The sequence below is a fragment of the Balaenoptera musculus genome, chromosome 4 (genome assembly GCF_009873245.2).
Source record: "Balaenoptera musculus isolate JJ_BM4_2016_0621 chromosome 4, mBalMus1.pri.v3, whole genome shotgun sequence".
NCBI classification, from domain to species: Eukaryota; Metazoa; Chordata; class Mammalia; order Artiodactyla; family Balaenopteridae; genus Balaenoptera; species Balaenoptera musculus.
In genome coordinates, this window is record NC_045788.1 from 77,045,034 (window position 1) to 77,058,110 (window position 13,077).

Here is a 13,077-nt window from a genome sequence, read left to right on the forward strand (position 1 = left end):
CTAAGATCCTGCAAGCCGCGTGGCACGGCCAGAAAAAAAAAAAATGTTTATAAGCTTTCTTATACCCTATAACAAATCCCCTTCTGCTTAAAGTAGCTAGGGTGGATTCCATTGTCTCTAAGAAACTTGATAGATGAAACCATTGAATTCCATGGTACTTCTTTTTTTTTTTTTTTTTGAGTATTCAAAAGCAAACCCTCTTAACTTCAGTCACTTGTAGTGTTAATGATTTTCCATAGCTTTCCCACGTTCCTGAAAGTGACTTTACATCAATTATTTTATTTGGAATGTAACAATAATTGGTAATTATGACAGGTAATATTATACCCACTTTATATAAGAAAGCGAGAAAAAGGAAGATTAAGCAACTCATCCAAGGACATATAGTCTATCTGCTATGCTGCTTAGAAGCCCACTCCTGGTTTTACACTATTCCATATAGTGGAATAAATAAAACATGAGTAAATAAAACAAAAAATATTTCCGTAGAAGTCCTGGGACCAATTAGAGCTCTAGCAAAACTTTATAGGCGTGGCCACTGACCTAATAGGGTGATTCTTATTTAATATGGTACGCTCATCTGTTTAAAACTTCATTACATGGTATAAGTATTGTTACTCCAGGTTTCTTTCGATTTCCACTTGCATGGAATACCTTTTTCCATGAAATCTCTGCTTATAATTTGAATATTTTCAGAGATAGAAACAAAAACATTTAAAGAAAATCGGGAAGTTTTGAGCAATAACCACATCTTTGGGCTGATGTCAAGGAGAACAGCCACATTCTTCAAAAAACATTTCCTGATGCTTTTGTCTGGAATCAAATCCTGTACCAATCCTGAGAATTATTCTCTGGCTTTGATCTCTTATCTATTTTCACTATACTCTCAGGCATTTGCCCTCCATGCCCTGGGAACTCAGTCCTAGAGTTAATTGCTCATATTAATTCTAGCCTCCTACCCTAGCTAGTTACTCAGACAGCCAGTATCCAAATTTCAGAGGGAGGCAGCTTGTGATATATTTCTATTTCTACTCCCTTCCTCCAATCCAGCTCTTACTATATAAACAGGTACCCCTACCTCCACTCCAAACTCCCTCCACTCCAGTGCGGGACTTGGCGGAGGGAGGGATGTGGTGGTCATTCCAACAGAAAAGAAGGTGCTCTTAGCCCCGCTTGATGCTTGGGTCACAGTTGTCCCTCCAGTTCCTAGATGCACTTTCATGATGGTTCTTCCCAGTTTCCTGCCCCTGCTTGGCCTTCTTTGAGTAGTTCACTTCTCTTACCACCGGCTGAGCAGTTCCCATCAAGGCTAAAATTCTCCGTATCCTCGGAATGCACCTTTATTATTTCCATGGCTGGTCCTACCCTGTATGTATATCTCTGATCCCTACCTCTCTTTCTTTCTTCCTTTCTTTCTTCCTTCCTTCCTTTCTTTCTTTAATTTATTTTGTCTGTGTTGGGTCTTTGTTGCTGCGCGCGGGCTTTCTCTAGTTGTGGTGAGCGGGGCCTACACTTCGTTGCGGTGTGCAGGCTTCTCATTATGGTGGCTTCTCTTATTGTGGAGCACGGGCTCTAGGTGCATGGGCTTCAGTAGTTGTGGCATGCAGGCTTCAGTAGTTGTGGATCGTGGTCTCTAGAGCACAGGCTCAGTAGTTGTGGCGCACAGGCTTAGTTGCTCCATGGCATGTGGGATCTTCCCGGCCCAGGGCTCGAACCCATGTCCCCTGCATTGGCAGGCAGATTCTTAATCACTGCACCACCAGGGAAGCTGCTACCTCACTTCTTGCATAACAGCAAAATTCATTCAAATTTCTCGTCCAGGGACACCTAAATGTCCATCGACAGATGAATGGATAAAGAAGATGTGACACATACATACAATGCAATATTACTCAGCCATAAAAAGGAACAAAATTGAGTTATGTGTAATGAAGTGGATGGACCTAGAGTCGGTCATACAGAGTGAAGTGAAAGTCAGAGAAAAACAAAGACCTTATGCTAACGCATATATATGGAATCTAAAAAAGTGGTACCGATGAACCTAGCTGCAGGGCAGGAATAAAGACACAGACGTAGAGAACGGACTTGAGGACATGGGTGTGGGGGGAAGGGGAAGCTGGGATGAAGTGAGAGTAGCAGTGACATACATACACTACCAAATGTAAAATGGATAGCTAGTGGAAGCTGCTGCATAGTACAGGGAGATCAGCTCGGTGCTTTGTGTCCACCTAGAGGGGTGGGATAGGGAGGGTGGGAGGGAGGATCAAGAGGGAGGGGATACGGGGATATATGTACACATATAGCTGATTCACTTTGCTGTACAGCAGAAACTAACACAATATTGTAAAGCAATTATAGTCCAATAAAGATATATATATATATAAAGTTCTTGACCAATCCCTAGTATTTTTCCATGATTAGTGACAGGAAATACAGGGTCTCCTGGAGACGAGTGATCTCACTATAACAACTTCTTTCCACTTACCCCGATTCCACCCAGCTTTGGGAGATGCCTTTGTCTCCAGCGGACTCCTGAAATGACTAGCCAGGCTCAGAGCAATGCAGGCCGCCTCCTCCAGTGATTAACCAGCGCCCCTTACCGATGTTCCCTTGCTCTTCCAGCACTAACGAGTTCAAATGCAGGAGACGAGCAGAGGGAAGTTCTGGCTCCATGCAGAGCCAGCCCGCAGCTTATATGGCTTGAGCCAGGCCAAGAGGAGAAATAACGTTGTCCTGAAATGCAACTTCTGGAGACAGAGGTAGGGCAGGCCTAATTTCCCCCAAGTTGAAACTAACGCAATTCAACAAGTTTTGATGATCATAGGGACTTTCAGGGTGAAATGTTATATACTGATCATTACCCCTAAGTTCCAATGTAAATTCTTAGAATCTGCTAAGAAACTCATTTGAGTGAAAATCCTTCATAACTATATAATTCATTTTTATTTTCAAAAGAAAGATTGTCTCCCATTGCCAACGGACTCTAAAGAACCTTTCCAAAAACTTTTTTTTTTAATATTTACTTAATTTATTTATTTGGCTGCGTTGAGTCTTCATTGCGGCACACGGGATCTTCCTTGTGGCATGTAGGATCTTTTGCTGCAGTGTGGACTTCTCTCTAGTTGTGGCGTGCGGGTCTTTTTCCTCTTCTCTAGTTGTTGCGCATGGGTTCCAGAGCGTGTGGGCTCTGTAGTTTGTGGCAGGCAGGCTCTCTAGTTGAGGCACACGAGCTTAGTAGTTGTGGCGCGCTGGCTTAGTTGCCCCGCGGCATGTTGGCTCTTAGTTCCCCAAAGAGGGATTGAACCCTCATCCCCTGCATCGGAAGGTGGATTCCTAACCACTGGACCACCAGGGAATTCCCTCGAAAAACTTCTGACTTCTTTTATACAAGAGAAAAACAAACTGCTTTTTTGAAGCTATTATTTTTCAGGTTTCTGCTACTAACAGAAAATAGATTGGGAGAACACGGCCATTAGTTGTCTAAAACCAAAGCCCAGAAAGACTCGGAACACAAGGTTTATACTTCCCCAAGCAGATAGGAGGAAGGAAACTGTGGAGGAGAGAGAGGGAGCTAGCTGGAGGGGAGAGCGCTATAGCAGGAGCAGGTGTAGCTCTCTGAGAAAGGCCGTGGCCTGTTGCCCTGAGCTGCTGAAGCTCAGGAAAGGAGATGACAGTGAAAACGCTGTATATATTAGTTTCCTGTTGCTCCTGTAAAAAATTACCACAAACTTAGTGGCTCAAAACAACATCTATTTCTTAGGTTTTATTTATGTATCTAGGTTTATTACAGTTCTGGAGATCAGAAGTCCATAAAAGGTCTCACTGGGCTAAAATCAAGGTGTTGGCAGGGCTGGTCCCTTCTGGAAGCTGCGGGGGAGAGCCGGTTTTCTGGCCTTTTCCAGCTTCTAGAAGCCACCTGCATTCCTTTGCTTATGGCTCCCTTCCATATTCAAAGGCAGCAACACTCAGCGGAGTCTTTCTTACATGGTATCACTCTGACGCCGCTGCTTCTGCTTCCCTCTTTTACGGAGATGTAGTTACATTGGGCCCGCCTGGATAATTCAAAATAATCTCCCTATCTCAACGTCAGCTGATTAGCAACCTTAATTCAATCTGCAACCTTAATTCACCTTGCCATGTAACTTAACACAACCATAGATAGGTTCTAGGGATTAGGGCGTGGGCATCTTTGGGGGGCCATTATTCACCCTTCCACAAAGGCTTGTACAGGTTTGGCAATAAGCGCCCTGTTCCTCCTCTGGCGTTTTGGAAGCTTGTTAGCCTCTGTGACTTCTCCATACCTTCATGGGGAGGCCGCCGTCAAGCAGACATGGCAGTGGAGGGGCCAGGAGGGAGGGGCCTGAGAGCTGCCTGGTCATTCCCAGGCCCCAGGGCTGTCTCATGGGAGATCTGGCAGGCCCGGGAGGGGCCTCGTAGTTGGGACAAAGTGATGCAGCAGTGAAAATCACTGTGGATCCCATGACTCGGGATACATGGGGATGCGATGCCTCAGAGGACGCCAGCGTGGAGGCATAACAACTACTGAGGGTCAGATAAGAATGTTCTCAGAGATGTCAACAGGAGCTGCAGATGTTTGGGGAACACCGCCTCCTTACGCTACAAAAACCTTCCTGTAAGCGGGAAGGAAGAAACCTCTGAACAGATCCCCAGAAATCTAAATTGGTTCAGAAAGCTCTGAAGTTACTGAGAAAAACCCAGTTTGACTAAGATGAAGTTTCTGTCATTAGGCTGAATGGGAATTTGAGAAAGAAGCTAGGCTGTTACAGAAAAATAATGAAGGTTCATATTTGACACCCTGGTTGTGCGCTGAGAGTTGCGCCTGCTACGTGTGACTGAGGACAGTGATGCCGTCTCCCTTCCTGACAAGGACGTGGGGAGAGATGACTTTATCTGCAAGCACTTGGTGAAGTGAAGCTCACTGTAAATGGTGTGTGTTTCCCCCGACGAGCCTCTTCCTCCAGCTCAGCCACGAGGGTTAGCTGTTTGTCACACCTGGGAAGTGTGAGCTTGAGTGTGTGGCACTCTGCAGAGCAAAGTAGCTGTTTCCGCATAGTTGTTCTGACCAATAAAACAAAAACCCAGCCATCAAATTTTCAGCCATTTCTTAAAAAGTCCAAGTAAAATGTTAAATATAAATCTTCACTCAGCTCTGGGCCTTGCTCAGAGGCGTAACCAGGGTGGGAGCGGCAGGCTGGGCCTGGCTTGAGGGAGAAGGTGCCTCACCAGGTCTTCCTGTGTGACACCTTCTCCGTGTCTCACAGCGGTGCTCCCACGTGGCGCCCTCTAATGCCTTTTCATCCAGACTGACAACCATCATTTCCACAAGTCACTTTAAAAATCGTGGAAAGGTGGCCCTTTGGAGAAAAATGGTCAGAGGAAGAAGTCATCAGGACCTGTACACTTTGTGGCCTCACACAGATTTGATTGCTCTACCTGACCCTGGCTTAAGGGCAGCATTTAGAGTGACCTGGGAAACTAATGCCGGAATGGAATGGTCTCCCCTTGGTGCTAGAGATCTGGGTCTGGCACCACAGAGGTGGAGGTAGCATGGGGCGCTTGGGGGAGTGACCTTCTGGCTTCACCATGAGCAGTGTTGCTCAGGACCCCTTGAACTGGGCCCTAGAGTTCCAGGGCTTAGTATGGAGAAAGTTATTGGGCTCAGTGAGCTTGTTGTTAAAATCTGAAAGGTAAATAAATGTGTTGTTTTGTATTTTAAACACGTGAAAAAAATGACAATAACAGGGATAATATTAACTAATATTTATTGACTGCTTATTATGGGCTAGGCACCATGCTAGAGTACTTTACATACATTTATCTCATTTAATCCACATAAGAGCTCTGAGGGAAAAGAATGATTATTACCCCCATTTTAGACACAAAGAAGCTGGGGCTGAGTGAGGTCAAGGTTCCCTGCCTATGGTCACGCAACTTGTCAGTGACCAACCCAGTGCTTGAACCCAGGTCTCTCTAGCTCCGGAGCCTGACTGTTCAGCAGCGTGCCGTTCAACATTCAATCCTGTAACTCCCCATGGGCAGACTCCCACTGCTGGAGGGAACGTAGGTACAGCATTTGGGGGGTAGAGTGCCAGGGTAATACCCCATGAGAGCTCTCTCAGAATCACTTTTTCTTACCCCAGCAACTGGTAGGAGGCCAGTGACCTGGGAGCTTATTCTTCACAGGGAAAGCCATGGATTTGGCTTCAGGAAGCCTTTGGGGCAGGGAAGCGGGGAGCTTCTGGATCCCTGGGGACCTGAAAGGACTCACATAGGGCTTAGCTCATGGGGGTGCGGGTGGTGGGATGGGCAAGGAAAATGGAGCTCAATAATACTGCCTTATATAAACCAGACTGGGGCATTTTTTCCCAGTTTATATTGTCCACGGACTATTAACAACAGAAGCATTTTCTTAAGGATAAAGCTACATATGGCAATATTTATTACAGCTACAGCTCATTGGATTCATGCAGTCCCTTCCCAACAATCTGAGGTGATTCTTGTGATCATGGAATCTAAACATGACATCACTAACCGATTCTGGACAAAACCAGATGTCCTGTTACAGGAGGGGTGCTAACCTTCTCGATGTCACATGATAGCAGCAGCAAGTAAGAGTCTAAATATTTTATGGTTTTCATAAATAGCAGGGGACACATTCACCTTACAGTTTTGGACATTTCAAGTTCTTTCCATTGTCAAGGTGTTGGGCAGTGCTGGTGACATTCTGTCTTTCAGACTCAACTCTAGTGGTGGTCAATCTGATGTTCTGTCACTCTGCACACTTTTGTCTCTGGACCAGGCTGTCTGCAAAGTTCAGGACAGACATTTCAATATTAAAACCAAAAACCAAAACCCAAAAAACAGGGGGGAGTAGGTGGGTAGTTTAAAGCCTTGGTTTCATCTCTGGGCTGTTGAGCGGGATAGAACAGAGGAGGAGAACAGAGGCAGGGACATGAACAGCGAACCTGACTACGGGGATCTCAGCGTTCTGACAAATCCAACCACAGAAGCACACAGCTCTCCTCTTTTTAATTTTAAAGGGAACATTAGTCAATTCACTGTCGTTTGTGGCAGTGCAACTAAGTTCCAGGCATTTGGGGTGTCTCATTCCTCCTTCCTGGAGGAAAGGAGTCTGGGGCGATTCCTCATCCCTGTCGGAGACCGTGATCCCAGGAAACCTCTCCGGAATTCCCCCTGGACTGGCCTTCTCCTTCCGTTTTAGGAACGCAGCATGTTTTCTGTGACGGTGCTGCCTCCCCCGCTGATGACAAAGCTCCGTGAATTAGACACTACAAGTGCTGGGGACATCTCTTCCGGGCCCTCCGTCTCTGGCTGGTGGTCCCCACCCACAGGCCCCTGCAGGTCTGTCTCCTGGGCGGTCAGTTCCGAGTCTGTCTCCCCGCACTGCAGCGGGAGTAACGCCTGGTGCCTGGTCAGGGCGTCGTTGTTCTTCTGGGCCTCCAGGGAGTTCTGGTGCGTGGAATTCCTGTGAGCCATGGCGCTCTTCTGAGGCTCGTCAAAGCTCAGCGAGAAGGTGACTGTGCCACTGCCGAAAATGACCTTCTGCTTGCATCTGGGTTGCTGCTGCGATTGCTGCTGCGGCTGCAGGGTCGAGGGCGGCCGCGGTTGCGGCTGCTGCGCGCACTGGGTCAGGGCCAGCGGCTGCTGCTGCTGCTTCTGCCTCTCGGGCTGCGGGAAGGGGTCCTCGCTGTTGCTCTTGCTGCTGATGGAGGAGGGGGGGGTGGATCCCGTGGAGCCCCCAAGGCTGCTGGACCGCTGGCGGGAGACATTGCTGCGGCGCAGCGTGGCGCGGGCCGCCACCTTGAAGGCGTGAGCCGCGGTGCTGCAGCGCACCTCCTCGATGGTGTTACGGGACGGCTTGAAGAGGATGATGTAGACCTTGTTGAAGAAGATGCAGGCCAGCAAGCCAAAGCTGGCCGCCAGGATAGCGATCACCTCCACGGCAGAGACAAACTTGCCGTAGGTGCTGGCGTAGGCGGGAATGAACGAGATCCAGACGATGAAGAAGATGAGCATGCTGAAGGTGATGAACTTGGCTTCGTTGAAGTTCTCCGGCAGCTTCCTGGACTTGAAGGCGAAGAAGAAGCAGATGGCAGCCAGCAGGCAGGTGTAGCCAATCAGGAAGCCCAGTGCCATGAGCGAGCCCTCGTGGCAGGTGATGAAGATTATCTCATCCTCCAGCTCGTGGTTGCGGTAGCTCGAGGGGGGCGCGGTGTTGAGCCAGATGGCACAGATGACGATCTGCATGAAGGTGCAGAGGAAGACCAGCAGGAACTGCAGGTTGAGCCCCCACCACTTGCGGTGGAAGCTGGTGGGAATCTTGGCCTCAAACACCAGGAGGACGCGGTTGGTTTTCACCAGGATGCATGAGATGCAGAGCACGAAGCTGATACCAAAGGCCGGCTGGCGCAGGCGACAGGTCCAGTCCTGGGGCTCCCCAATGAAGAACAGGGAGCTGGAGAAACAGCAGAGCAGGGAGAAGAGGAGGAGGTAGGAGAGCTCTCGGTTGGTGGCCTTGACAATGGGCGTGTTGCGGAACTTGATGAAGACGCCCAGCACGAAGGCAGTGAGGAAAATGCCCAGCACAGCAAAGAGGGTGAGTGCGATCCCAAAGGGCTCAGTCCAGGACAGAAACTCAATCTCCTTGGCAATGCAGGAAGTGTGGTTCTCATTGGACCAGAAGTCATCAGGGCACTTGTCACAGGCACTCGCGTCTGTAAAATGTCCCAGTAAAGGGTTAGTACTGTGTGGCAAAGACTGAAATTTGTGAGTGTGAATGTGGTGGTGAGGGCACTTTAAATTTTCTTTATTGATGAAATAATTGTGATTTTTACGTTATCAAATAATGTATTGAACCCTGACTTATGCTTAATAATATACTTAATTTCATGTGTCTTTGATGGTTCTATTAATTTTTTCCTTTGTACATAACGGAGCTACTTGTTTCCTTTAACACTCCTTGCTGATGGTTTGTGGCAGAGAATGATTAGTCTTGCTGGGTAGGTGGCTGCCCTGCACGCTAAGGGTCTGGCACTGTCCACCAAATTTTACAGTGCTTCACGCTCAGCCTGACTCATTTTTTTTTTTTTTTAAAGGAACAGAATATTTTTTTATTTTTAATTTTTTTTTAAAATTTATTTATTTATCTATTCATGGCTGTGTTGGGTCTTCGTTTCTGTGCGAGGGCTTTCTCTAGTTGCGGCGAGCAGACACTACTCTTCATCGCGGTGCGCGGGCCTCTCACTATCGTGGCCTCTCTTGTTGCGGAGCAGAGGCTCCAGACGCGCAGGCTCAGTAATTGTGGCTCACGGGCTTAGTTGCTCCGCGGCATGTGGGATCCTCCCAGACCAGGGCTCGAACCCGTGTCCCCTGCATTGGCAGGCGGATTCTCAACCACTGCGCCACCAGGGAAGTCCCCAGCCTGACTCATTTTGGACATAAGGATGGGCTTTGTAGACATGCCAGAGCAGACTTCTTCTTAGATCAAGGCAAAGTATTCCACGCATGTGACCTGTGCCTTCCTCATCCACGGCTTTCTAGTGAGGGAGTCTACAGACTCATTTGACCAACAAATGTTTATTAAGTCTCTGCTATGTCTCACGCAGTGTGCAGTTTTGGGGAGTGAAAGGAGCATGGGCTTTGCAGTCAGAGATCTGGATGGGAATCCTGGACCTGCCATTTATTAGCTGTGTGACTTTCATCAGGCTACTTAAACATTCTGAGCCTCAGTTTCATCATCTGTGAAATGGAGGCAATAATAACCCCATTATTGTGGTGAGGATGAAATGAGTTAAAAACAATGATAAAATAATAATAATTCATATTTATAGAGTGCTTCCAATATGCTAATCAAGGTTTTTATTTAACAAATATTTATGTATAATTTACCATGTGCTTTACCAATACTAACTCAATTAATCCCCCAAACTCTATAAGATAGGTTTATTATTATTCCTACTTTATAGATGAAGAAACTGAGGCACAGGAAAAACATAAGTAAGACAGTAAGTACAGTGCCAGTCACTCAGCAGGCAATCTATCATGGCCTATTAACTCTGGAGACTGGAACAGACAGAACTTTGTCTATTCAGGATCATTGAGCTATAAGAAAAAGAAAACAATATTGGAGAGCAGTATCAAAGTAAGAGAAAGATATGTAACAGGTGTGTTTGTAAGCTTTTATGGTATTACAGAGACTAACATTCCTCTTCTTACCCCCTCAGTGCCCAGCCCAGCGTGATGCTCAGACACACCTTGTTAAATGAGAAACCGTGCTAAGCACCATCTCAGCCCAGCCCTTCCAGGGACTTCGCTGATCCCAGGGCCCCAGAGTGAACTGAGCTCTGCATGGTGTCCATGAGGGGCTGCTCCTTTACCTGTCTCATCACTATACTCCCCATCGGGACACTCCACGCACTCAAAGCAGCAGGTGGGTTCTCCCTCAATGATTCCTTTCCTGGTCCCTGCCAGGCAGTCTCGGCTGCAGTTGGAGAAAGGCACCTGGAGGACAGAGATCACAACAGTGAGGGGCTGCAGCCGCAGGATCAGTCTTCCAGCTCCACTGACACGTGTAAGACGGAGGGGCTGGGCACTAGGACCAGTGCGGCAGACTCAGGCCCAATCCAGGCATAGGAAGGTCCAGAGGTCTTTGTTCCTGTTATCTGTGAAAGGGAGGGATGCGTATGGGCAAGTGCAGGCGTGCTCGCACACGCACACACACACACACACACACCCCTCAGTGGGATTCTAGAAAGATTAATTGTTGGGAGTCCACGCAGTGACAAAATCCTCCTTAAACAGTCTTCCCTTCCATCGTCTCCAAGTCCCATAATGAGACATCTGTTTACTTTCCATAGAAGTAAAAGTTTGAAACAAACTAAAAGACACAGGGACATGGACCTACACACAGAGGGAGAGTCACAAGGGGAGATGCTGAGACGAAGGGAAATTTATTTGAAAATGAGACTTTGAACTTTGTAGTGAATTGCATTCCTGTAATTTTCTTTTAGGCTTTATAGGGTGATTTCTGAGATCCTTGCAACAGCTCAGTGAGGCAGGCAGGACAGGCAGGGAGGAGTCGGAAGTAAATGGATCAGAAAAACATATCAGGTAATTACTAACCAAAAGAAAGCTTCAGTAGCTACATTAACTTCAGATAACATAGATTTTATTTTATTTATTTATTTCCGTAGTGGACTTCAGGTGCACAGAACTTGATTAATCATAATCCTTGTTTCTTTCCATCATTACTTGTTCATGTTTGAACCAACTTTGGTGAGTCATTTTTAATGACTACCATCCAAGACAAAAACTAGGACTCGGACAGTAACCTACATCTAACTATACACTCCCCTCTCCACTTACTTCCTCCTCACCACATAGTCATACCTGAGATGACCATCATCCTGTGTTCACCACAGGCAAGTAGTACTAAACTCTCAAGGAATAGAGCAACCTAATTTTGTACAAACTCTATCAGAGATCAGGAAAATAATTTTTTTTTTTTTAAAAGGAGTACCTTCCAACTCAGTCGTGTAAGGCCAGTATAATAACCCTGATTCCAAAACAAGACAAGGACAGCATGAAAAAGAAAAAAAAAAAAAAATTACAGGCCCGTCTCACTTATTAAGTTGTCTTCAGAAGCAGAGCTGAGTTGAGGATTTGTGAAGTGATTTATAAAGAAAGTTCTCCCAAGGGAACCAGGAAGAGACTAGAGGAAGTAGGACATAGAAGGGAGGAGAACAAGCAAGGGTGTGATCCCGAGCAAAGTCCCTCAGACTTCTGCCTGATCCCCCAGGGGAGCTCTGGACTGTAGGTTATACCCCAGAGCTGTCCTGATCTGAAGAAAAAGGGCTAGAGCTTTCACACTTCCACACCACTCACAGGTTAAGGGAAATGTAAATTCCTAGGCTCTTCTGAGGTTCTCCTTTGCCTCTCTGAGCCTGTGAGGAAAATGGGTTCCATTAGCCTGCAGGCAGTCTTCTGAAAAAGAGCATCAAGTTCTGGTTATTGGAAGTAAAAATGTACAGAAGTCCTGGAGATACATGCAAAGTGTAAGAAATCTGAAAGGATCTGGAAAGAGTACAACTACTTTCTACTACTTGAAAATAGATGAAAAATACTAAAACTCAAAGGATATGAAAAAGAAAATACACCATGATCATGCTGAGTTTATGCCAGGAATGCAAACAAGTTTAATATTAGAAAATCTGTGTCATTCACTGCAATAATAAATTAACATAGAAAAATATGATCATCAGTGGATGAAAAGTATTTGATGAAATTTAACACAAACTAGTGATAAAAACAATGAAAGAGAGTAGGAAGAAATACCTTTACCTTGAAAAAAACCCCCAAAATTCTTAAAAATCATTCTATTCTAATACACAATATTAAAAGCATTTACTTTAAAACAAGGGTGCTCAGTATCACCACTATTATTATATATTGCACTGGAGTTCCTAGCTGGTGGAATAAAACAAGAAAAATAAGGGCAAACATATTGGAAAAGGCTAAATAAAACTGTTATTTTTAATAAAACTGCAGATGATATGATTGCCCACATTAGAAACAACTGGAGAGCAGCCCCAGGCTAAAATGCCCAGACTGCCACTGTTCTTACCTGAGTTTCATTAGTTTTTCTTAAAAAAAAAAGCCTTCACCTTTTGATGTATGCTATTGGTTGATTTCTAGGTTCTTAAATGGTTGTTTTTGACAGTTTGGCCCAATTTACCATTGCTTCACCATTTCAGAAGTCCTGCTTCTATCTCATTCTCTGATCATGCCAAGTAACTGAGTACATTCTCTAGAAACTTATTGGGTATTTACTACCTAACAGTCTATGTGTATCAGAGATAATAGATGTATCATAAGAATGAAGTATACTTTGCAAAAGCATATGTTCCTTGAAGGTAGGGAGCAAGTCTTCCTCATTTTTGTAGCCCCAGTTACAAAGCCTTGCATAATGCTTGATATGTGGTAGGGCTCATACTATTTCCAAAATATCTCTTTAATAAGACTGTCCCCGTCCCCACG

General features: G+C 45.9%; 1 protein-coding gene across 3 annotated transcripts in view; it reads right to left on the reverse strand.

Annotated features, from left to right (window-relative positions):
• Positions 1–5,797: 5,797 nt before the first annotated feature.
• Positions 5,798–13,077, reverse strand: part of CASR (calcium sensing receptor) — a 79,398-nt gene continuing 72,118 nt past the window's right edge. For all 3 annotated transcript variants that reach the window (XM_036851732.1, XM_036851730.1, XM_036851731.1), the window contains exons 6-7: positions 10,419–10,542; positions 5,798–8,756 (exon numbers count right to left, since the gene is read on the reverse strand). In XM_036851732.1, coding sequence (XP_036707627.1) covers positions 7,240–8,756; positions 10,419–10,542 — 1,641 coding nt within the window. In that variant the 3' untranslated portion in view covers positions 5,798–7,239. The remainder of the gene's footprint in view (positions 8,757–10,418; positions 10,543–13,077) is intronic.